General features: G+C 39.3%; 1 protein-coding gene across 1 annotated transcript in view; it reads left to right on the top strand.

Moving 5' to 3' along the window:
- Window positions 1-4,147: 4,147 nt before the first annotated feature.
- LOC310932338 (microphthalmia-associated transcription factor-like) overlaps window positions 4,148-27,341 on the top strand; it is a 38,344-nt gene continuing 15,150 nt past the window's right edge. The window contains exons 1-2 of the mRNA XM_083895642.1: window positions 4,148-4,304; window positions 19,299-19,536. Of these exons, the coding sequence (XP_083751768.1) occupies window positions 4,201-4,304; window positions 19,299-19,536 (342 nt within the window). The 5' untranslated portion in view covers window positions 4,148-4,200. The remainder of the gene's footprint in view (window positions 4,305-19,298; window positions 19,537-27,341) is intronic.

Raw genomic sequence — 27,341 nt, 5'->3', positions numbered from 1 at the left:
GAATAAATATCTCATTAAGATCTCCCAAACCCATCTGTCCAGTGAGTCCCCGCTTTACAGGAAAACAAAAGAATAGGATTCCCTCATTACCCTCTCCTTGTGCCGTGCACGTCATACGTCTCACTACGCTGAGATTAGAATAATCAGACTGATTGTTTTCTTTATTTTTTTTGTAATAACTAATTGTGTGAAAACTTTCACCACTCTTAACCCACGTAAACATTTCCTTTTACACAACCTTTTTAAAGATACAGTTTGGAGTCACATGTTGCAGCTGAAGGTCCCTCATCCGTCATCTCACCCATTGTCCTTTGTGGGCATTTGTAAAAACATGGTGGACCAAAATGGCCGCCTCTGTAGAGCTGACCCTGCTCCCTGATAATGAATATTAATTGAAGTTTTATATTCAATTTCTGCCAAATGCACAGCTATGTTTTGCACACTGTACTTTTGGAAGCAATTGAATTTTTGCCCCAAGATATTGTATCTTGGGGAAAAAGTGCCGTAAAACATTCTTAATCACAAACAAAAATCCACGTTTGCTGCCATAAGCTAACAATTATAGACAAAGGCGTATGAGACATGTACTTACTGTTAATATTTATTGTGCATCAATTGAATTTTAAGTATGTAAGTAGTTATTTTACGGACATTTACTCCCCAAACCTGGCTGTCTCCATGACAACAGCAGTGTTTTTAGTTTTTTTTGTTAAGTTAACTGTAAATTCTAACATCAGAATCTAATTGAATCAGTTCATATTTTTTCAGAATAAAAGCTCTGAACCCGATAGGATCTGTTGTTTTAATTTCACTCTTTTATTCTTTTTTTGTTTGTTTGCTTTGGCTTATTTCATAAATAAATTATTTGTTTTGGCTAAGTTTCATGATTTTTTTAAATTATTTTTTTTTTTTTTAAACCATGTGTTTTTAACGCTGTGTGCTTTTATTTTGTAAATCACTTTATGAAATACAAAGAACAAAGTACATCATTTTATTTTGAAAATCCATAACCAGTTGGTCCACACAGTTACAAATTATTTATTAAAATGCAGAAAAAATACATCAGTCATCATTATGACATTTTTTTTTTTTTTTAATAATTCACTGTAGCTGCTGGATGCACAATAATTATGCACTTATTATGCAAATATCTATTTGTGTTTTTTCTTCTTGTGCATAATCCACTGTGTGCAATTATCTCCCGGTCTCCATTTTTTAAAGCACATTCAGCAGTTGGTTGGCAGATGCTCTGCAGAGCTCCTTCCATGCAAATTCACGTCAAATCAGCATAACTGAAATGGAAAAGAGCTGAACAATAACATTGAACTACAAAAGACAATTTTTCTTGTGAATAAACTACTGTTATCAACATGCAAAGACTTTCATGTCGCCACATTTCTGAAAGGACATGATGATGATTTAGACTTTTATACTATATTATAAGAAAAACAAACAATATGTTGACTACATTCTTCTTTTCTTTGCAGGATATAATGAACGACAGTGAGTGATAATGCATCAGTGTGAGCCTTCACAACGACCTTTGGCTCACACCAGGATGTTTTGACTCCAGCTTAAGGAAGTTACTCCAGCTAACGGCTGCAAGTCGCTGATGACCGAGCCAAGAGGAGTGAACACAACCATTGTCAACAGTAGTGAGTGTTTGCTCACACCTCAGATGTCTCTCTCTCTGGGTTGTTGACCTACTTTTGAGTTCACACTCTGTGCCTTTATTATACAACACCGCGGTAATGACAGTGTTTTAACTGCCGCGAATGTGTCCGTGTGTTCATTTATCGCTTCTCACATGGCCAGTGTCATTTACTGTCATTATCTTACATGCACTGCAGCGTTAATGCTTAGATTATGAGCTCTGTGCATGTGAGGACACTCATCGGTTATCAATTATACTGCTAAATCTATCAAATGCACAGTCGGAGTGGCGTTACGTGCAATAATAACATACGTTACTCCACATTTACGTTACTATACAATAAGAAACAATGAATTTGAGGAAGCTCTATTCAAGCAAATAAACGCAAACATTTTCACCCAAAAGTGATTAGCCAAGTTAAAACATGGATATTTGTGTGACCCAATTTTACAAAACAACTTAAAATGAGTGTAAAAGTGTCATAAAATTCACTGGCCGAAGCATGCAAAGATAAATTATACACACATGATTTACATCGGACAGTCAGAAATTATATAAACATACGTAGTATTAACAACTAGAAAAGCACTGGGAGAGCGCAGACCTCCGCCAAGGCAGCTCAGCCCCCCACCGCCGGATCACGCCAAAAATTTAATAACCTTTTCCTGGTCCCATTGTGGACATTTCATCCAAATTTTTCCGTGACTTTTCGAGTTATGTTGCTAATTAACAAACAAACAAACTCTGGCCAAAACAATAAGTTACAAAAGTTACAGTACAGCTGTTTTTTGTTGTTGTTCCAATTGGGTGGATTTAATAGTTTACATACTGTCCTACATTACATGTGCCATAATTACCATAATTATTCAGTCAAATCATTTTAAAAATGTTTCATGTACAGTAAGACCAAATGATCCACACGTCCATAAAATTGCATGCACTCAAATTTGGCTGTGCTTTGTTTGCGGTTTTATATCAGCTTGATTTATTTTGATTCATGTACTGTAGCCTCTTGAGGAATTACACTGTACATTGTATTAATTTAAACTTTCGGGATGATGATAAATGATTATCATCATGAAAAGCTGTATTCGCGGGAGTCTTGGACTGTGTGTTCCCCAGCATTTGCATATTATTTACATAGTTAAAATACAGACTTAAACCTGTTCAACAGGATGGGAGACGAATGCAAATATTGAACTTGAATTTCTATTTTGTCAGGGAGGGAGTTTTTTTTTATTTATTTTTTCCTTCTCTGTCTCTCTCTCTCTTTGTTATTGTTGTTTTTAGCTCTATACTGCCCCCAAGTGGTCCAACAGAGACACTGTTGGGGTTGAAGGAGATTACAGGAGTCAGGAGTCTCCAGATTTGTTAGGATTTACCTTTATGATCAGTGCATCAAACCCCTGCTCACAGAATGACACAACTGTGGGGATTTAGGCTGTAAATCATCATCATCATCATCATCATCATCATCATTATAGTCTAACATTTGCTGCCCAGCGATTGTGAACGTGAATATGAATGTTCTAACGACTTAATAGAGTGATGCATGTATTATTATTATTATTATTATTATTATTATTATTATTATTGAACATAAAGTCATTAGTAGTAGATTTATATTATATTTATATTTATTCTGAGCACATGTAGTGATTTTGATAATATTTGTCTTTGCAACTATAGAGTTATAATACAGTATGTATTGTACCATATTAATAATCATATAATATGTTTTTAATGTGGTGCAATAATAAAAAATGATAGATAGATAGATAGATAGATAGATAGATAGATAGATAGATAGATAGGTAGATAGATAGATAGATAGATAGATAGATAGATAGATAGATAGATAGATAGATAGATAGATAGATAGATAGATAGATAGATAAAAAATATGTTTTGTGATTTACAGTGTATAGAACACTAATATATTACTTAAAAACGAAATTCTTGCCATTTATAGTGAAAACAATATTTCCATTATTTTTACTGCATTCCTAGCTAACAATGTTTGGTTCGTTCCCTGAAGGTTCCGCCCTCGGTTTTCGCTGTGTTTAAATCTATTTTTATATATATATTAGCCACTACAAATCATCAAAGACTGAAATTCAAAAACTCAATTTTAATATCCTGATATTTATGATCAAATATTAAACTTTATAAGGCTCGTGTAGCTTTATGGCTAACACGTCCACGGTGTGCACAGATGCAAAAAAAAAAAAATCCCCATCGGGTGGTTGTGGCCAATGAAAAGCATGCTGACATTGACAGCCGCGGTGCATGCCGGTAGTTGTATTCCGCGCGGCGCCGGCTGCTCGTCCACGGTGCCTGAGCTCGCAGCTCGCGGAGGACTACACAACCCCCGGGTCCTGGCGTTGAGGCGGCGACGCTGACAGCGGCGGCGGCGGCGGCGGCAGGGCACGGAGGAGCGAAGTACGGCGGCTTGCGGCGCACTCACACCGTCTGTCTGGTGCTCAGTATGTGTACATGAGTGAGCGTTTTGACCAGGTTTAGCGTAAAGTTGACATTCCGGAAGCATGCAGGCAGAATCCGGGATCGTCCCCGACTTCGAGGTGGGGGATGACTTTCAGGAGGAACCGAAGACGTACTACGAACTGAAGAGTCAGCCCCTGAAAAGCAGGTCAGTTCGCTCACTCTGTGCCGTGGACAGTTATTTCCCACGCTGGAGCAGTTTTTGTGTTCAGGTGATAATGAGGCAGTTTTCTTTTTGGGTGATTTGTGGACGGGGAGCTGAGTCCCCCACCCCCCTCCCCCCCGGCCGCTACCGAGCTCCGGGAGTGGGACTGTAAACTCTCTCTCTCTCTCCCGTCTGTCATGATGTTATTCCCGCTGCTGTCATGGAGTTATGCAACACTTGGGTGTTGTCAACATCCAACTTCAAATATTAGCTCGCAGACAAGCAGACCGGTCAGAGTCTGAGGTGATGATGCTGCTGCTCAGTGAAGATGACAGATGGAAGACTTGTTTTTAGTCTGGATTATCAAAAACAAATGATCATGTTGATTTAATTTCTCATATATACATATATATATATATATATATATAATCAACCTTTATTTCAATATGCACTGTGCTATACAACCATTACAATATAAACTTCTCTGCAAACTGTACAGATATGTTGCTGAAACTTAATTATACAGCTTTAATTCATGGCATGAAGAAGTCTGTAGTTAAAATCCACCAGAGCCTCTTGTATTTAGCTTAATTTGTGTAAAAAAAAAAAACAAAGAGGCATCAGTAATCAGTTTCTGTGGCATCTGGACACAAACACCAGTACAGTACTGAGGTATTAGAAAGCTATTTTCAGCGTTGGCACGTTGAGGCCTCTCCAAACAATCAGCAGTGACCTGCAGTCAGGTCTGAGTGGTTTGATTTGACCCTTGACCTCTTTTCTGGAAGAGCTGCACAGTGTGTGTGTGCGTGTGTGTGTGTGTGTGTGTGTGTGTGTGTGTTTGTGTGTCTCTGATATGTGTGTGTGTGAGCTGACTTTAAAATTCAGACGCTCCCGTTATCTCCCAGAGTGGTTTCATTCGTTAATCGCAATGACCAATGTGCAGTATCCAAATTGAAAGACAAAAACAAAAAAACACCATTATGGTGACATTCTGTGACTTGCCTTCAGGTTGGAGTTATGAAAATGTGTTTTTGTTTGTTGAAAATGAAAATGACAGATAATATTGATAAGAAAATGATAATTCTTGCCTTTTACGGATGATATCAAAACCGTGATAGAATAGAATGGAACACAATACCTTTATTTTTAACTGTCCATGTAAAATAGACTATTAAGTCAAAAGTATTGAATGCCCAGGCTTTGGGCTAGGACCCTACTCTCCAAAGAAGGACGATCTTAACACTAAAGCAAACCAAGATACTTTGGATTAACTTTGGCAACTGACCTCAACCCCATCGAGCCAGGCCTTTTCGTCCAACATCAGTGCTTTACCTCGTAGATGCTCTATAGAACGAATGAGCACAAATTCACATAGAAACACTTCCAAAATCTTGAAGTATTCCAAGAACAGTAGAAGTTGTTATAGCTGCAAAATGGGGCACCAACCCAATATTATAAAGTCTGTATTTCAGTGGCAATATGATGATCACAGTTAGGGATGCACAATATTATTGGCACGATATCCTTATCGGCAGATATTGACTTTAAAATGTAATATCGGCTATCGGCAGAAACGCACCAGGATCTGCCGATATATAGACGCGCTACAACAGTACGCTAGATACGCCGCTAACTCCTCGACTTCTATGTGGGCGCCCTCTACAATTATTATATTTTTTACGAAAAAAATGTATTTCTACATCTGCTGAGACATGAGTATGAAAAATAGGATGTTAGTTTTGACGACAGAAGAGACTAAATAACCGGCCCAAGCACTCCCGATATATCGGATATCGGCAAATATCGTGCATCTCCGAATTAAGTTTATTTTTACTTTTTTTGTTAAATAATGAGTTCCTTGTTGTCATGAAAATAAGCTAGAGCTGCAACTAACGATTCTTTTCGTAACCGATTAATCTGTCGATTATTTTCTCGATTAATCGTTTAGCGAATAAAATATCAGAACATGTTGATCAGTGTTTGTCAAACCTGGAAATGACGATGTTCTTGAACGTCTCGTTTTTTGTCCACAAACCAAAACGAGTCAGTTTTAATGATTTCTTTGTTCTGTGGAGCAAAGCAACGAAGAAAATGTTCACATTTAAGAAGCGAAAACAATCAGAAATCTTGTTGTAATCATGAAAAAAAGCTTCAAACCGATGAATCTGCCAAAATCGGAATAGTTGACGATTCATTTAATAATCGATTCATAATCGATTAATTTTTTCAGCTTTAAAATATGCTTAAATAGCTTTGTAGGTGAGCATTTTAAGGTGAAGGTGGGTTTTTTATAGGCACAGACACAATAGCATATGTAAGCTAAATAAAAGAAGCTACATGGTTAGCTTAGCATCGCTGTGAGTCGAGGTGAAAAGGTTAGTCTTGCTCTCTCCGATCGTATTCTCTAAATCTGCACAAAAACAAAAAGCTGTCGAGTTATGACGGGGTCATGGACCAGACTGTTTTTGTTTTGGAGGGGGTACAGAAATGTCCTGGAGACGCACTCGGAGTCACAATAACTCCCAGTGCATCTATCTGCAGAATGATCTATGTGTGTGTGTATTTTGTGTCTGTTATTTTGTTTGGGGTTAGAAATACACTGGTCTGGTTGCCAGGGAGACACACACAGAGGACAGTACACCAGTGTCCTCGCACAGAGCTCTTATTTGCGACGTCTGATAGACTTCACTTATTATCCCCCCCCCCCCCCAACCCCACCCCCCATTTTCTGGTTCTTGACATGTTGCAGTTTATCTCTGTTTCTCCAAAAAAAAAAAAAAATCATCCAAAAACCACGAGGTCAGGAGGAAAAAACTGTCATCTCGAAGACTCAAACAGCCCCGACCTTTAACCCACTTCTGCATTTTTTAAACTAATTTCTTCATTAGCGAAGATGCTATTACACTGTTGCACACAGCTGCTGAATTGGAGTTGTGTTGTGCCGCTGAGGAGTCCCCGGCACTGTGTTCCTGCAGAATCACACATTATTTTGTTTAACATTATATCCTGAAGGGAATATGTGACGAGTGTGTGTGTGTGTGTGCGTGCCTGTGTGTGTGTGTGTGTGTGCGCGAGCGCGCGCTTCTTGCAATTGTCCCACTTCCCCCTTCCCAATCACATGAGGATGACCCAGCATAATAATAAAAATAATAATAATTCTAGTCACAATGACTGTGTTGTGACGCAGTGTTTCACTGAATGGTTATTATTAGTCAAACCGATCACTGATTTGTGCGTTGTCTCGTCACAGCTACACACACACACACACACACACACACACACACGCGCGCGCGCACTGTTTCGAGGTGTCAAATCTTAAGTGTGATCCTATAGGTTTCACAGATCTTCTTTTTTTTTTTTTTTTTCATCTCGCCGTTTCCTCCACATCAGCTCGACAGCGAGTGCACTCGGGCTGCTGCAGACGATGTGCCAGACGTTTTGTGCCTAATATAGACGTGAGACTGGCAGTGAAGTTGGTCTTCTATGCAGTGTAAATAAGCTGTATAAATATAGCCGTGGATGTGTTATATCTGCAACGCAAGAGTTGTTTGGGGGTGTGTGTGTGTGGGGTGGGGGGGGGGTTCTTTTTTGAAGTCGTACTTAAATCATATTTTGATATTTAGGCAAAAGTCACACTGAGGCCTGAATCTCTTAGAGACTTATGCTGAACAGAGGCTTATGATTTTTCACATGTAGCTTATTAAAATAAAAACTTTTTCGTGTGGATATAAGCCAGATTTTACAATTAAAATAAGATAAGCTGAGCCAAGTTGAGATGAAATAAGATTAGTTAAGACTTTATCGCTTTCCCGTGCTGGGGAAATTGACTTGTTATGCAGCAGCAACAACAGAAGAGGTGACAAAAAGTGACATTGTTACAGGTTTGAAGTCAAAAGAAGACTGTAAAAATGTCAAAATTATTAAGGATGTCTCGACATAGATATAATATGTTAGGGATGTGAATCTTTGGGTGTCTCACGATTTGATTCGAATGTATACAATGCATAGTTTGTTAAGGCAAATTATGGCATCAAAACAATACAGTTTGTATAAGATAATGTGATTCTTAAATACACTGATTCCAATGATGTAATCACACAAAGGCAAACTTAGGACAAAAGCTAAGTTATTCATTCAAAACAAATAAAAACTTACTTAATGTACAAAAAAATAACTTGCATAAGTAAAAGCTCATGCAAAGACTAGCTGCCTTTTTCTCCCAGAAGTTACAAAACATAAACTGTACACAAATAACACAAACTGGTGTTTTGTGTGGTTTGATTAGAATCACGATTCTTATGTGAATCGATTCCCCCCCCCCCCCACCCCTATAATATGTCTTATTGTAGACCGGTATCATGGAAAAAGCACAGTTTTCTACTTTTACTGAGATGTTTAAATGCACATATGTGGAAGAAATGGTGCAAATGTATAATGGTGCGAGTAATAATGTTTTTTTCTTAAAATATAGCATTTAAAGTGAACAGAATTCTGATTTTAGGGTAGATAACATCAAGTATAAGGTTATAATTAAAATGACCAACTTAAATAACGTCCTCTGCATGATCCTTTTGACTTAAGATCTCTATTCTTTTTAAAATACAGATCAAATGTGGAGCAAATAAAGCCGCATAGTGTTTTATAACTCTTGTTTACCTTAAATCGTCACGTTTCGAATATATTTTGTTGTTAACAATGTTGTGAAGAATAAGTCTATTTTAATATGTCTAATGAAAGTCAGAGAGAGCCGGCGCTGAGTCAGAGGTTAACAGTTCTGAGAGTCGCTGTTAGGAGCAGCTTGTTCTCGTGGGGAGTCCCAGACAGATGCCGAACATGCCGAAGAGTTGCATCCATGATCTAAGAAGGATGGGGGGGGGGGGGGGTGAGCTAAAATGACACAGACAGGTGTTGTGCTGTCAGTAAAAATATTGTTAGAACATGACTTGGTCTGCAGCCACGGTCGCTCCTTATATACGGTGCATGATCACTCATTCTGCTGCCTCTTGAAGCACATGTCTGCTGTGCATTTTTTTTTTCTACTGTGGAAAATCCTCACAAACTCTGGATATTTCTGCTCTGCTGCATGAGCTGTGATTAATGGTGAGCTCTGTCGACCTCTGTTGGTGACCAGTAGGAACTGCAAAACTGTTTAAAAGGACACCTCAACTTTGTCTTCAACTGATCTCACAGTGGGACAACTTATATTTATCTTTATTTTAAGGTCTGGGCCTTAATTGCAAATCCATACAAGCAGTCGTCTTTTTGCTTTTTCACAGCTCTTTGAGTTTTACTGTTACTGTTTAAGAAAATAGCTTTCCCTCCAGTACTCTAACTCTTTACAGCAGCTTCTTTTTTTGTCTTAAGACCAGTTGAAATTAAGGATTGTTCCTAATTTTTCAGCCATAAATCATCGCCATAGTTCCTTGACAATGTGCTGTCTGTAAGTAAACATCACCTTCTTTCTTCACTGTAATCCACTGTGTCCTTGTGCAAGTGTCCTTGGATGCTCTTTTCCCTTCTTTTTTTTTGAAGCACACAGTCGAGGAGAAGGTGCAAGAGCAGGCTCAAAAACAACTGATGTGAATCTAATTCAAGAGATAAAACCTGGCAAGTTTAATTCGGTGCAGCCTCGCTGGAAACTTAAAAGCAGCAGTGTTGATTTGCACGGTTTACAAACTGTATATGGCAGGTTTTATAGCTTTTGTTATCATATTTTCTTTTATGGACAAGCAGCGGCACAAGTGTAGATCTGAGTGGCAATGACTTGTTTACAAAAGGAAATCCAAGACGTCTGGGTTTACGTGTTTAGTTATTTTAGACACGAGGCAGTTAAATACACCACCGGAGACTGACCAACAAATGGGTCGATATACAGATAGATAGATGTTAGTTTTTCCATTTGCCGATTTGTGTCAATAAGAAAACTCTTATTTCACAGAATAAATACTGCAGAAAATTGAATTTCTGTAACGGTATCCCCAAAATCCATCCTGACGTTTTTGACACATTAATATAGCTTAACGTTAATTAATTTTAAACTGAAGCAACTAATAAGGAAGACGTTCCGGGTGAGAATCGATATCGGTCGGTATCGGTCCATCGAAACACACAAAAAAATTTCAAATCCGATACATGTCCGAAGATCCTTTATATCACATGCTTCACGATGCACAGACTTTTTAAAATGTAAATACAAATCATCAAAAGCATTTTTAGCTGAGTCATGTTTGGACCGTTCATTTCTTCTTTTTGGGGAGAACAATGTTTTGTTACACGGCAGAATTATGTCCTTCAGCACAAATGTGTTATTAACATCTTCATAGTTAATAAATGGTCAAAAATCAGTAAGTACTCAAGTTTGTGATATCGGTATTGGACACAAAAAGTGGTATCATCCCATCCCTAAAAGACACACAGTTAAAAAGATGGTGTAATAATATTATAAGGCTGCAGCTCACAGTTTTGTTTTAATTATGAAGTGTTTTTGAACCTCTGATTAAAATGAATGACACGTCTTATTTGTGCCACAAAAGGGTAAAACAAATTCTTAGAAATCCACTTCAAAATTGAAGAAAATCATCAAATTATTTTATTTGTGATGTAATTAAAATTTTTTAGAGTTTTTTTTTGTTTTTTATTTTTTTTAGGCAAAAATAGTTGCTGATAAATTCCCGTCTCAGAATGTGGAGAAATTGTCTTGGATCTGATATAAAAGCTAAACTGGTTTGTCCTGTCATTTATTGATTGTGGCGTTTCCTGTGGTTGATGCCGTAAACACGCAGTGTTGGCTTTGTCTGGCTTCAAGTCTGTGTTGAACTAGTCATATCTATGTAAATGCCGAGTCTTTAGTCGATGGAACGGTTTCCTTCTCACTGCTTCTTGATTTCTTGACTGCCTTTTATTCAAAAAAGACTGCATAAAGATGCTTCTTTATCACAGATTTGAGTTGTTTGTGGCTGATATTGGGGGGGAGTGAAGCCAGCTGTAGCACACTGGGATTTCTGTGCTCATCAGGGGGTCGTCCATGTATATCAACGCACTGTCACGCCGGGTTGTACTCCAGCAGAGAGGTTATGCAATCTGTCAGGACAGATCCGTGAACACCTGCGTCCTGACAGAGACACGGCCATAGGAGACAGGCTCATCACAGGAAGCTTAGTTTGCAGCAGCAGCGGCGGCACAGTTTCTCAGCGATGTTACTTTCGACTTCTCACCAACTTTCTCGCCGTTCTTGCGCCGCGCTCCCGTTATAGCTATGTGATGTTCGTACGTCGCCGTGTGCTCTCTGACGTTCTTCTCGGCAAGATCTCGGTCTGGAGGGACGACAGACACCGACGCCGTTGTGTTACTCATGATGCTGATTTTGCGGAAAGGTGCGTTCGTGACGTTCGAAGGACTGTTTTTGGGCGTTAAGACAAAGTGACAGGTAGAGTCAGAATTGCTTAGTTTGGCATGTTTGGAATGGGTGTTTTGTAATCTTAGGAGAAAAGGTGCTTTCAGATGAGATGACTCTTGACGGAAGTCCCTCACTTTTATAGCAATTGGTACTTTTTTTTAGGTATTACCAAGGTCTGGGTCATTCTTTCCGTGTAAGAGGTCTGCTTTGGTGTGATACAAATGTTGGAATTCATCCATGTCGTTGGCGGTGTGCACAACAACCCCTCTGACTGCACATACTGCACATGCTCTCTGCACCACAAACACATTCCAGCCCGGTGGGTGATCAGAGAAGAGACAATGCAGGTGTCCCTGGACACTTTGAGAGGAAGTCCACACATGAACAACCCTTTACTATGAGAATGCAAGGACAGGCATATTGACGGCAAATCGGGGTGAAATCCTGGCGAGTACTTGGAATGTGGAACGCTGGACTAACATGGATGGACCATGGATTTTAGTATGAATGGATGGAACCATGGCCACGTACGTGCGGAAATGCAAAACAATTTGGCACAGAACGACCCAGGCCTTAGTTTCACGTTGACCTACATTGCTAGGTATGGGACATAGTGAGATATAGAAGATATACAGTCAAGCAAAAAATATCATGGTATCACAATATTACTATTTTGCGATTACAGCTCTGAAATGGCACTTCCTTCATTCATACAGTCCGAAATACCCAGACGACTGACTGATGCGCCAACTTCCTATCTTAGGCATGGTATAACAGAAGATTTTAGTAGTTTTGATACCATGACGAGTGGTTTGCAGCAAGACCCACTCGGAACTAGGGCCTTTCTGCATGGAGTTTGCATGTGTGTTTTCTACTGGTTCTTCGATTGCAATATGGAGATTAGGTAAATTGGACACTTTAAAGTGTGAGAGTGAATGGTTATTTGTCTTTTAGTTATGTGTCTATTAGTGCTTTCAGACAGGCACGGTCAGACTTCTGAGTTCTGTCTCTGGTGCCGTTCCGGGGCCTCGGAACCTTGGTGCCCTCTAGCGAACCACCCCCCGTGTTCACACCCGTTTAAGTGGAACCAAAGTGGGAGGACGTTAATCCGCGTTACTCAGGGCGGAAGTAAACACAACGCGGCCAAAATCTCAATACTTCCTCTACTTTCCAGGGCTTCATAACCCGGAATATCCAGAATGTAATTTCTTGGTTTCCGTCGAGAACCAACATTTCCGTTTCCGAACATGTTATTTTTTTTCGAATTAGGTTCGAGAACCAGAAGAAGGAGCGAAACTGACGAAAGCCCTATATGTGGCCCTGTGATGGACTGGCCAACTGTCCGGGGAGTACCTCGCTTATCGCCCTATGTCAGCTAAGAATGGCACCGCACCCCTCAACCCTCTTGTGGAGGATAAAGCAGTAGAAAGTGGATGGATAGAAAATGTACTTTTTTACTACTGCGGTATTCCTTTAAAATCTCGCTGTATGTTCTGAAAGGTGCATTTTCACAGAGTTGAAAATGAAACCCTAACCCTAATCTGTTGATTTCACGTCAGCACAGAGTGTAAACCCGCGCTGCTGTGGTGTCCACTCCGTGTCGGCGACACGCGTCTCAAAAGTGAAATAGTATCTATGAGGTTTTAAGCAGCATGTTGATGAATGGTGTATGTCAGTCGGGCCACTTGTTTCCCCCCTGCGCTCTGCTGTGCTCTGCTCTGCTGTTGCTCTGGACGTGGTTGGTCCTCTGCCTGGAACTGTGTGGCGATTGGAGATTCCAGGCCGGGCCCCCGGAGCCTCCCCCTCTGACACATTCTGCGCGATGCAGCGCCAGCATGACTTTCACCGCTCTCCAAGGGCGGGTGGTGCACCTTCAGAAAAAAACAAACAAACATGGAGGCCGTAGGAGTGCAAGTGTACAGACCCTGCTCCTTCGACTGTCAGTGAGTATGGCGTCTGTGATGCTTTGAGGGGCGTAATTTGTGTGGGTACGGTGTTCATAGAGCCGGGCTTCAGCTTGTGTGTGTGCGCTTTGTGATAAGTTTGCTGCAAAGTTATCACAAAAAGAGTCAAAGGTTTCTGTTTGAAGTTGCAGATTAAACAAAAACTTTCTTCTTTGAGGTTGTTGTTGCAGCGTTATTGTCCATTAGGGCAGTAAAGTGTTATCAGAATGGATCACCGGTATCGTACTTCCTGGTGACGCTGTATTACAGACTATTTAGCTTCTTTGCTCCAGTCGTTTCTTACCTTTGCTTCTCTCTGGATGCAAAGCGCCTTCATTTTTTTCCCCCCTTGTTGCGTCTCTATCAGTCAGTAAAACCTGCATGAAAAGACTTCGCCCCCTGACTAATAATAGAGGATGATGGAGTTGAGTAGTGAGCAGATTCTGAGGAATCATGAGTGGGGTGGGTGGGACTCTTCAAGACTGTACGGCCATTGTGATTTTCTGTTTCTTGTTTTTTTTTTCCTTTTCGGGATACGCACAAGTATGAGGGGAGGTGTGTGTGTGTGTGTGTGTGTGTGTGTGTGTGTGTGTGTGTACACACACAAACAGATGGACACAAACACACACACGCACAGAGAAAAAAGTTAAAAGGGACAAAAGGGCTTTTTATGCGTCTCAGTGGTTTGTTTGGCAAAAGGCAACAGGACATTTTGAAAAAGACCAAACAAAGAAAGTGGTTGAGCTCTGCTTTGTTTGTTGAAAGGTTTCTGATCACTCACATACACACACACACACACAAAGTGTAATATTTGGGAATATAGGTGATATGACTATTGAACTCTTGGGCCTTCGATGGGTTTGATATTTTTCCAAGTATTTTTTAATTTACTTTTATTTGACATTATTGACACCAATGCTAGAATCACTGTCATATATGTTGTTGTATATGTATATAAATCAAGTCAAGCTTCAGCTGAATATTTACTTTAAAGAGAACTTTAAAATGTATGTATTGCACAGAGCTGAAACAATTAATCGATGAATCGATTATTAATCAATTACTAATTTAATCGGCAACTATGTTGATAATCGATTAATCGGTTTGAAGGTGTTTCATGATTAAAACTAGATTTCTGATTGTTTCAGCTTCTTAAATGTGAATATTCTCTGATATCTTTGCTCCATATAACAAAGAAACAAGAAGGTTTGACAAACACTGATCTACATTTTTTAGAATTTTATGGACCAAACTATTAATCGTGAAAATAACCGTCAAATTATCGATTGCGAAAATAGTCGTTAGTTGCAGCTCTAATATTGTATCTTTAAGTGACATTGGACTCTCAAATAATTGGCTTTTTACAGCAATTTACTGTGAAACAAATAGATGTGGTGACTTTATATATCTGTGTGTGGTCTAAGGAAACAGATCTGTATCTGTAGTAGAGTTTTTTCTGTGCCAACCTGACTGAGCCCGAGAGTATATTGACTGAACCTGACCCAAACTTGACATGCGTCATTTATTTATTTATTTATTTAACCTTTATTTAACCAGGGAAAGACCCACTGAGGTCCAGATCCTGGCCAAGAGGTCAACAACACGCGTCATAATAAATGCAAGTTAAAAAAAAATACAGACGACAAACAATAAATCAAAATAAATGAACAATTTAAGAATTCCAAGCCGTTTGGCGATTACAAAGGGCAGTCGTTGTGATCACAGTAACTCATTTAAAAACACCGTTCAATGAATTCTCATTGTCTAACATTTACGATGTATATATATATGTTATATACACACAAACACATTCACAGGTCAAGTCACCTTGTATGAGTTATCAACAGCACTTATGAGTATAATGCAAATTCAGACTCACATTAACAACATTCACACAGTTATTCTCAGACACAAGGTCAACCACTTATCAGTGTCTACTCGTGGTAATTAATTGACGTTTCAGTCCACTAGATGGCGCCAAGTGCTCACTCTTACTCGAGCTGTTGTGCGAGTACGTCGTTGCGATATCGTGATCGTATCGCATTGTGACTTAAATATCGTGATCATTTCGCATTGTGACTTAAATATCGTGATATCGTATTGTGACTTAAATATTGTGATAATATCGTATTGTGACGTAAAAATATTGTGATAATTTCGTATGGTGACTTAAATATCGTGATAATTTTGTATTGTGACTTAAATATCGTGATATCATATTGTGACTTAAATATTGTGATATCATATTGTGACTTAAATATCGTGATAATATCGTATTGTGACATAAAAATATTGTGATAATTTCGTATGGTGACTTAAATATCGTGATAATTTTGTATTGTGACTTAAATATCGTGATATCATATTGTGACTTAAATATCGTGATATCATATTGTGACTTAAATATTGTGATAATATCGTATTGTGACATAAAAATATTGTGATAATTCTGTATTGTGACTTAAATATCGTGATCATTTCGTATTGTGACTTAAATATCGTGATAATATCGTATTGTGACGTAAAAATATTGTGATAATTTCGTATTGTGACTTAAATATCGTGATAATTTTGTATTGTGACTTAAATATCGTGATCATTTCGTATTGTTACTTTAATATCGTGATAATTTTGTATTGTGACTTAAATATCGTGATCGTATCGCATTGTGACTAAAATATCGTGATCGTTTCGTATTGTGACTTAAATATCGTGATCATTTCGCATTGTAACTTAAATACCACTAAAGGTACTTAGTGATTGAACTTAACCCAACCATTTCTGGATTTTCTTCCCGAATCCGACCTGACCCGCTGGATACCGTCGGGTCCCCGCTCTAATCTGTCGGCCACATTTTTACGACACTATCATTCATCGCTTTAACATTCTGTAAGTAAATAATGTGCGTGTGCAGATACACTTAAAATAGTAGGGTGGATGTTTTTGGTTTTTTTGACACAAAGCTAATAACTTATGCAGTTATATTCTGTTTCTCTCACCAAAACATATACTATATCCTGAATATGTATATATACTATATATATAGCTAATAAAGACCTAAATATTTTCAGTGTACTATAAAGATCTGCAAATATTCGGAACTGAACAGTGACTTTTCGCCAGTGACTTAGGTGTGCCTAAAAATTCCAGTCACTAAGGGAAATTGTTTCAGCTCCTCTTTCATTGTCATTTTGCCTGCAGCTAAAACATTTTTGTGACTGGAGAAAAAAAAAAAGGGGAAATGAAATTCAACTGTTGTTTTCTTCAAACTGGAACAGAGATTAAAGGAGAAAAGAGATATCAAAAACTCTGCTTATGAAATGTTTATTTCTTTAGAAAAAAAGATTGTGTAGCGTTATATCCATTGCCATTTTTGACATTTCTGGGATTTACCCTTAGGTAACCCTTACCCTTCATTAAATGTTACTGCATGTACTTGGTGGAGAAACCTAAGCAAATAATAATAAAAAAAAAAACTGCTGCAGTCGAACAAAACGTAGCCTTTGTTCTGCAGTCATTGAATCTACTATTTATCTACGCAGCAGCACCAGTCAGCAGTTTTTCTGCAGCGCTGTCTTCGGGAACTCTTTATATTCATCTCGAGAAAGTAAAAGAAAAGTAATAGAATGATGGAATTTCATCTCATTACATATGGTTGCATAGTTTTTTTTTTGCTCTTGTGCAGGGTTCAACGGGTGTGGACAATGGAATTCTCTGCCGTACTTTGGGAGGTTAATGGTATGTCGAGGGCTCAGCGCCTCGCCGAAAAAAACGCTGTAGACCATCGCTGTGTTGGACCTGGCGGGGCTAATTAGTGCGATTACCGCACAGCTGGATTGGCCAGACGTTTTGCCGAGTTTTATCAAAAGGATCAGTCGCTCGACGAGGGCTTCGTCCCGACAACTTCTGCTTCAGCAGAGTCTCTCTATTTTAGGGTTAGTGCATGCAGCGCGCTCTGTCTGGGGAGAAGCCGTCTAAATTTAAGAGAGTGGGAAAACTGACGCAACCATTTTATGAAAAATGTTCCTCTTTCAGTTTGTGTGTGTGTGTGTGTGTGTAAAAAAGCTGCAAATACAGCAGCTGTGTGCTGCTCTTTTTGTGCGTCTATTGTCCAAAGTAATATTAACTATAGAGGCAAACATTGTTTTTTAATAACCAGCATTGGCTGATTATTATTCATTAATCGGCTAATTATTGCAAGTTATGCTTTTTTCCCCAAAAAAACTTGATAGAAGTCACAAAAGTTTTTAGGTTTTTGTTTTAGGTTTTGTTGATGGCCTGTTTTAAGTATTTAATTGCATTGCAGACATTTTAAATGCAGGTTGGAGTCAGAACGCAGGTGTTGTTGTTCAATAACAGCTTACTGAAGTTAAGCAATTTTATGTAATATTTGTTATCATTAAACAGTTATATTTTATCACATGGATTAAAAAGGAAAATTACGGGGCCCCCGAGGTGACATGATTATAAAAAAATAAAAATAAATTATTGAAATGAAATTTGACATCTTGAGTTTGAAACTCGAGATCTCGACTTTCAAAAAAATGACAGAAATTTTTTTTTACATATTTTTTTGAAACTTGAGATCTTCAGTTTGAAAGTCGAGATCTTGAGTTTCAGAAAAATTATGAGAAAAAAATTGTCAATTTTTTTAGTTTTTTTTGAAAATTGTCAATTTTTTGTCAATTGTCAAATTTTTCTTTTCTGTAATTTTTTTGTCAATCAAAAAAAAATTGTAAAACTTTTTTTTTTCTTTTTTTTGAAAATTGTCAATTTTTTGTCAATTGTCAAATTTTTGTCAATTGTCAAATTTTTCTTTTCTGTAATTTTTTTGTCAATCAAAAAAAAATAGTCAAATTTTTTTTTTTTTGGGGAAAATTGTCAATTTTTTGTCAATTGTCAAATTTTTATTTTCTGTCATTTTTTTGTCATTCAAAAAAAAATTGTCCAATTTTTTTTTCTTTTTTTTGAAAATTGTCATTTTTTTGTCAATTGTCAATTTTTTGTCAATTGTCAAATTTTTGTCAATTGTCAAATTTTTCTTTTCTGTCATTTTTTTGTCATTCAAAAAAAAAATTGTCAAATTTAAATTACGATCACAAATGAAGTCACCGGCAGAATTTTGCCGTGTGTGTGCTTCTCATTACCCTAACTCCTAGACCATTTTTTTAATAGCTTAAAAATTCAAAATCTACTGGAAAGCAGAGAAATAGAGCTTTGAGCCCTCAGGACGTCTGCAGGAAGAAAGTGAAAGTTATCTTGGAAAAAGGTGCAGAAGAAATCACTCACTGGACATGATTTTGCTCCTGGGTAAAAGTTGAACAAATGATGGTTTTAAACACAACAGAAAAACATTTTATTTGAGAAGAAATGAAATCAGTTTGTAAATTAGCAACAGTTAAGATGTTCCTTTTGATCATCCACTTTCCTTTCATCATATTAACCTGCTCTCCCTCCATCCTCCTCTACCCTTTTTCTTGTCTCTCTTGCTTGACCTCTCTTTCCTCGTCTGACCTGTCTCTGCCCTCTCTCGGCTATCGCTGCTTCTTTTTTACCTCTCCAAATCTCCTTTGACACCCCCCTCACTCACTCTCTCTCTCTCTCTCTCTCTATCTCTGCTCATTCATGTGGCATCTCTCTCTCTCATCTCGGCTGCAGCCCGTCGGACCAGCACGGCTCCTCCAAGCCCCCGCTGAGCTCCTCCGCCATGACATCACGCATCCTGCTGCGGCAACAGCTGATGCGGGAGCAGCTCCAGGAGCAGGAGCGGCGGGAGCGGCAGAGACAGCAGGCCGCCCACTACCCACAAACCCCAGCGTCCCAGACCCCCGCCATCAACGTCACTGTCCCCGTCAGCTTGGCGCCTGCCGCACAGGTGCCGATGGAGGTGCTGAAGGTAAGCAACGGTGTTTTGTGTTTTCCGTAGTTGGCAAAGGGAAAGAACAGAGATTGTGTTATCAGGATGTTAAACCTTTTTTTTTTTTTTTTTTTTTTTTTTTTGTAAAGTGTGTAAAGTTTCCAGCTCTTAAAATTAGAAGTTGCATGTGTCACCACTGCAGCAGCAGCAGCAGCAGTGGACTAAATGATCCAGGCTGAGCTATATTCATAGATTCTATTGACTCATGCGTGCACAGACACAGCAATCAAGCTTTTCTACGACTGTGTGTGTGTAAAAGAAAAAAAAAAAAAAAGCACAGGAGTGAGTGAAGTGTGTTAAACTGCGTATATGGGGATTATGTTTCCTGAGAGAATTCCTCTTTAATGCATGCTGTGCTTCCAGCCATTTGGATTTAGCCATCTTTAATCCTATTTGCACAGCTACATTCACATCTCTTCATAGCTTTGACTCCCTGGCAGTCCAAAAGGACAGGAGACTGTTAAGGGACTGTTTTCTGTAGCAGGAGTAGAGAGACTGTATATGAAGACGCATTTTAAACGACGCACTCGTCTGGTGAGTTTTTTTTTTTATTCCCGGTGTTTGTCTTCTGCATGAAAACGTGTTCATTTTGAACGAAGTGGCAACAGAAATGTGTCGAGTTGTGCGGCACTGAGCTCGCTGATGTGTGATGTGGAACTTAGTGTTGTTCTTTTCTTTGTATGATTTACTTCGACTGTTGGATTTTCAGCATAAAGGAACTTTTTTATAAGGATTTTTTTTAAAGCTTTTGAGATTCTTCCATTTCAGTTATGTCATTTTTGAGGAACGGAAAATGTAACTTTTACGTAATATTTTACAAAGTTGCCGTAGTGTACGTGGAAAAATGCTTATTGGTCATACTTGCATTTTCATGTTTTTGAGCATTTGTTGTTATTTTATCTAAGGAAGCGATACACTCTTTCTACACTTTTTTATTTCTTTGTGATTGACTTTATTATCAAAAAAGTGAACTTTAGAAAATCTTTTATACACATATGATATTGGTGACGACTGATTAATGATACCTTTAAGCACTTGGTGCTCAAAAAAAAAGGAGAAATCTTTGTACGTATTAATTAATTATTATTAATTAATCGAACAATCAATTGGAGGTGCAATATTTCTTAAAGCCAAAATGTGTGTCAAATTACCATTTTAGATAAACTTTTGTCCTGTCCTTCACTCTTAGAAATAAGGGTTCCAAAAGGGTCCTTCTACAAGGGCTGAGGTTCTACCTGGAACCATTTGCTTCTGAAATGGTTTTTCATGGGTTCTTGGTAACACTAATGGTTCCAGTAAGAACCATTTTGATCCAGAGAACCCTTTAAAACGCCTTTCCTGAATAAAGGGTTTTAAAAGGGTTCTTGGTGGAACCCTCCAAAAGGTGGAACCTTTATAAAAAGGTTCTACCTGGAGCCAAAAAGGGTTCTCCTACGAGGACAAGCCGAAGAACCTTATATGGTTCTACTTAGCACTTTTATTTCTAAGAGTGTACACACATCATATTCTACAGACTGAAGAAAACATCACAGATCTGTGCAAATATCACACAGCAATCATTTAAACTATTCAAAAACAAAATTAGAATAATTAGGTAAAAATGACCATTCCCTCTGATATCGCCCGTCGCGTTCAGACCTAGTACATATTTAGAGAGTCATCTCAGTACATTTCACAGCTCCAAAGAGTCTGTGCGCGTATCATACAGAGCCATGTGTGTTCAGACGCCTCATTGGAAACAATCAGGCAACACATCAAAGTTTTAGTGCGGAGCCATTTTTAGTCATTTTTCGTCGAAACTAAATCCACATTCATGGATTTCATGGTCACTTGCTCAGCCACACTTTCATCACACTGGACCATGTGTGCCGTGGACAGTGTATATCCCTTGAAAACTCTGGCCCGCCTCATCCAGCGTAAACATTACTTATACTCTCCGTAATCTGCTGCTCTTTGAGAGGTTCACGACGCCCCCACCACCCTCAACCGATGTACAATACATCAAGTGAGAGGAGTTTCTCGACTTTGGCGAGAGCTTACAGACATTCTTCATTGACTGAAGTCCTCAAATGAAAAGGCCATTCCAGCCTTGGCGCTGTTGAGCTGGGTTAACCAGCTCGCCTGTCTGTGGGTAGATTAGCACGGTCCACACAAAGCTCACGGGTACCAGGCAGAGCTGCTGGACCTCAAAAAGTGCAAACATTAAGCTCAGATGAGTTTATCTAAAGACTGATTGGGCCCTTAATTAACCAAGTGACCTCTGACCTTCTGGGGAATAAGTAAAGGATCAGTTTAGGGATCAAGACAAAGGCAAGCACAGCCTTACCACACACCGATCGCTAATTCAGTGAAGAATGCTCGTAATTAGCCCCCACTGCTTTCATTCCATGGCAAAAAAACACTGCTTTGAAAATTTATGTAGGATAACTTCCTAAAAGGGTTTTTCTTCTCTCGCTCTCTTCCCCCCCCCCTCAAAGGATTTACAGTGCCATGAAAAGAGCAAATTACTCTTCAACCTTGCACAAAATGCAAGCTTGTGACTATCAGAAAGTACAAGGATGCCACACGGGTCATTTATTTCAAATTCGATCTGTAATTTGGAGCGAAATCTTGTGCAAAAACCGTTTAGTTTGCACGGCGCGGCGTTATAATTCTGTCAACGCAGGCCAATAAGGGAGAATAATTCCCGTTCCAGGAATATGTGATTGGTTTCTTTTTGCTATTAAAGCAGCAGGAAACTGCAAACTCCAATAGAGAAAAAACGCCAAATCATTGGATTGGTTATTTGCAAGAAAAAAAAGCAACTGTGATGCAAATGCTTCACTTAGCACAGGCAGCATGTTATAAAGAAAGATGGTCCACCATGACCATCATGTGACCAAGAGTGAGGGCTGTAAATGTCTTCAATGCAGTCGTCGGGGCATTGTGTTTCTGAGTTGGCTGTGTCGTAAATCCATCAGCGCAACGTGTCATCATCAACAGCTATAACATAACGTTTGCATTCTGGCGGTTATTTGTCAAACTCGTGCGTAATAACAACGGGACGATCATTTTGTCAGTGACGAGAAGACCGCACACTCCCTCTGATGTAGCCCGCTCGCATTAGCGTTACAGTTGTCGCGTCCGAGTCCCTCGTTTGTGCACGTTAACAGCTTAAACCGTGAGACAAAGTGGCCCATTCTTCTCGTCCGCAGAGCTAATGGGGGCATTCTTGTTCATGCATCCTGGTTAGGACCACGATGGAGCGCCTCGAGCACACACAAGTTTAAAAAAACTGAAAAAAATACACATCGGCGTTTGTCACTCAGCTCTCGTCTCGCATTCTCCTTCAGTGTCTGCGTCATCTGTTTGAGTGTTTTTTGGAAAGAAAACATTTTTGTGACATTGAGCTATAAAGTTTTATAAAGGCTAATTCATTTCCTATATTTACAATCAGATACTTTGACTATCAGACCAGTTCATCATAACATCATAAGGCCAAAAATCGTCCAACTGACCAGCAAGATAATCCTATTATGTGTGATAATTTAGGAAAACCCTGAGGACATAAACAAGCTGGAACTAACAGTTTTACAGTTTGAAGCTGTGACTTGATGCTTGATTATAATTTTTTGTCAACTGATATTTCCTCCCTTTAGTATTAAATTGTTCGGGCTACGAAATGTCACAAAACTGTGATGAATGGTTTTGACAAGATTATTACAAACAAATGATGAACAAAAAATCCGTTTAGGGGGAAGCAGCTTATGGTTTCCATCACTGATCAGTCCTACAGTTGCCTTTTGCCATTTATATTGGGTTAGGGTTAGGGTTAGTCATCACCTGCCTTCCCCCCATGTACCTGGTATACTGCACTTTATGCATGCTACATTATTGTTTTCTCTGACAAATTGTTCCAAACTAAAAGATACTCAGTTAATTGCCAGATTAGATAAATTATTTTATGGAATAGGCAGCTTTAGGCAAGGCAGCTTTATTTATATAGCGCAGTTCATTTACAATGGCAACTCAATGTGCTTTATATAAAACAAACATTTAACAGTAAGAATTGGAAGCAAATGATATAAAAACATGCTATTTTTATTTGACCTATATTTAACCGGGGGGGGGGGGGGGGGGGGGTGTAATGATAATCACTGAAAACTACCTTCAGTGAAATAATGCCACATAACAATGTGAGTGAATCAAAAGTGATAATAACTATGTGAAGTTGAAATTCATCATCCCGTACACTCTTAGAAATAAGGGTTCCAAAAAACTCCTTCTACAAGGGCTGAGGTTCTACCTGGAACCATTTGCTTCTGAAAAACCCTTTCCTGAAGAAAGGGTTTTTCAAGGGCTCTTGGTAACACTAATGGTTCCAGTAAGAACCATTTTGATCCAGAGAACGCTTTAAAAGGGTTCTTGGTGGAAAAGGTTCTACCTGGAGCCAAAAAGGGTTCTCCTATGAGGACAATCCGAAGAACCTTATATGGTTATACTTAATACCTTTATTTCTAAGAGTGTATGACCCACACACACACATTTTCCATTGCTATGCTAAGGTCATCAGTGGTGAGATGACTTCAGGACTTGTGAAGACCAACTGTTGCCTCTGTAGTTGTTTTCTTTAATGGGTGACCTCTGACGTTGTCATGTGCACATAATGCACTCGCTGACCTCGTTGTTTCTATTCTTAGTTCAGGACGAGTGGAGACGGACAGTTGAGTGGAGCTCCTATAGTAATCCCTTTTTTTTGCAGACTTCGCCTGAGGCATTTTGTTTTCTAGTCGTCATCTGTCCGGTTCTCTTGAATGTATTGTGCACGCCTGGAGAGAACCTCCTTTTCGTTTGGTACAAACGTTCACCTGAACTCGAGGATGAAGTGATTCGATTTTTGAGATCAAAGGTGAAGTTTGATGAAGCTTCAGAAGGCTTCTTTGGTCCTGGGAATGTGACATCTCAGGCATTCGGAGGGAGTTTACACTTGGAAGGGAGGGTGACTTTAAAGTGTCCAAGTGACCTCCTCTCTCTGGTAAACATCATGTGTCAGTAACACCCTGAAGGAATTTTGATTTCATCTGACAAAACAATTTGGATAAAACATGAACAGATTAGGGGCCACACGGTTGGCGACGTAGTGGTTAGCGCTCTTGACTTTGCAGCGAGTAGACCAGGGGTTTGAGCCCTGGTTGGAACAATGGCCTTTCTGCATGGCATGTTTGCATGTTCTCCCTGTGTGTGCGTGGGTTTTCTCCGGGTTCTCCGGCTTCTTCCCACAGTCCTAAAACATGCAGATTTGGGGATTAGGTGAATTGGTCACTCTAAATTGACCATAGGTGTGATAGTGAAGGGTGGATTGTCTCTACGTGTGGCCCTGCGATGGACTGGCGAACTGTCCAGGGCGTACGCCGCCTATCGCCCTATGTCAGCAGAGACAGGCATAGCACCCCTCTAGAGTGTACACATAAGGGTTCCAAAAGTGTTCTTCTACAGGGGCTGAGGTTCTACCTAGAACCATTTGTGTTACCAAGGGTTCTTGGTAACACTTATGGTTCCAGTAAGAACCATTTTGATCCAGAGAACACTTTAAAACCCCTTTCCTGAATAAAGGGTTCTTGGTAACACTAAGGAACCAAAAAAAGGTTCTCCTATGAGGACAAGACGAAGAACCTTATATGGTTCTACTTATCACTTTTATTTCTAAGAGTGTACCGCTCTATCTTCCACATGGGTGTGCAGGGTTGCCGGTGCCAATCCCAGCTGACATAAGGTGACATTTATTTTAGTTTTTTTGGACTGTGGGAGGAAACCAGAGAAAACACACACAAAGACAGAGAGAATGCAAATTCCATGCAGTTTTTCTGGCAGCAGGATTTTGCTGCAAGGAAACAGCGCTAACCACTATATGGCAATGTCATAATGCAGAGTCAATGGCAAGAAAAGGACCAAGATCATTGATTTTAAACTGTAGTGCGTAACTTTGTAATACACGGTTGGTTATTAGGAGAGGAAAAATTAAAACTTCTTTCGAACTTTTTAAGAAATATTTAATATTTTGACCTTTCTTTTACCTTTACCCACCTGCTGAAATCACCTTTTGATGGAGCAGCTGTCATATGTATCTGGAAGTCATTAGAGGAGATGTGCTTAGCCACTTTCCACTGCTTCTTGCAGCATTTACTGGCCCAATATTACTACATATACATTATATTGTAATGTCAGGCCATCCCATTGGTGTGGAAGTCTTCCATCATATATCTGGACATCTACGTGTAGCTTATATTTTGACAAAAACTGCAAAAACATGTGTAAAACTTTGTCATGATTATGTCTAATTCACCGGTTAAGGCTTAGCAATTACGTGATTAAAAAAAAAATATCACGAGGCAGGAAAAATTAGATTAACCACAAAGCAACTGAGTGAATAAAAAATATGGGCAGCTGTGGCCTAGTGGTTAGGGCTTCGAAGCTAAACTTCGAGCCGGTTCAATCCCTGACCAGTCCGCAGCTGAAGTGCTGTTGAGCAAGGCACTTAACCCCTTCACTGCTCCCCGAGCGCCGCTCACTGGCATGGCAGCTCACTGCGCTGGGTTAGCATGTTCTCCACCTCACTGTGTGTGCTGTGTGTGTTCACTAACTCACTGCAGAATTAAATTTCCCCTTGCGGGACTTAAAGGGTTCTTAATCTACACTTATATTAAGGTATTTACTCACTACTTGAAAAGGATTACATGTTGACATGTAACTGGCTATTGCTCCAGTAGGTTTGCCAACTTCCTGATAAGAAAATAAGGACAGATTGAATCAATGAATGAATAAAATCCCATTCTTTATCAGTTCTACTGTTAACGTATTGCACTTTACACATATTTGCACCCCCCCTTCCCACCTTGTACCTGATATACTGCACTTTACATAATATTATGCTACATTACCCCCACGCACTACACACTTTCACAGTTGAGTAAAATGTAAATGTTTGCTGTTTTGTAATAGTATTTCTATGTCTGTAACTTAGGGTTTGGGTTTGGTATTTTATTATATTTTTGCAATCGTATGTATCCTCATGCCGCCATTTTACCTTTACATCTCGCTATGATACACAGGACTCACAGTGTATCAGACAATCGATTAAAAGAGCCCATTTTCTGTTATAGTAATGTAATCACAGATAAAGAGGGGCCTGAGAGTAGGCAGAGGATTTTTATTTTCCCTCGTGCAGTCTTCTCTAGTGGACTAATCTGTAATAAACACGTGTATTATTAGTATTTTTTTACAAAACGGTTGCCAACCCTGTGCTCCAGTGTCTTTTGTCACCGCGAATGTTTGCACACTGCTTCCGCCACATGCTTCCAGCACGTGTGTAGGAAGTCTCATGCCCATCGACCGTGAATGGATATCAGATACTGACATTTTTTAGTGCAGACCAGTAAACTACGTCAACAATGGACGCTATTCAGCTTGCGTTCGTTGCCTCCAAGACATAAAAAGCAGGATCATTTGTGCTAGCATTTGTAAAGCAGACAGGTCAACGAGATAAACAACTGACTGCTAGTGCCTGGTCCAGTGGCAGCGACTGTCAGGCTTTAGTAGCTAACGCTAGGCCCCATCAGTACCAACATATTATACGGCAGGTTACTGATATACTACCCCTCCGTAGCTTACAACTTCTCAGTATTTTGAGATTGTCACAACTTTGATAATTTTTGGGAAAAGTAGACATACATTGACATTGTGGTCCCAAATCCTCGGTATATCCTATTTGGCCACACAAATCCAGAAAATCCAACAGCAATTACGAG

This window comes from Microchirus variegatus (assembly GCF_963457635.1).
Source record: "Microchirus variegatus genome assembly, chromosome: 9".
NCBI lineage: Eukaryota > Metazoa > Chordata > Actinopteri > Pleuronectiformes > Soleidae > Microchirus > Microchirus variegatus.
This window is presented reverse-complemented; position numbering and strand designations above follow the sequence as displayed.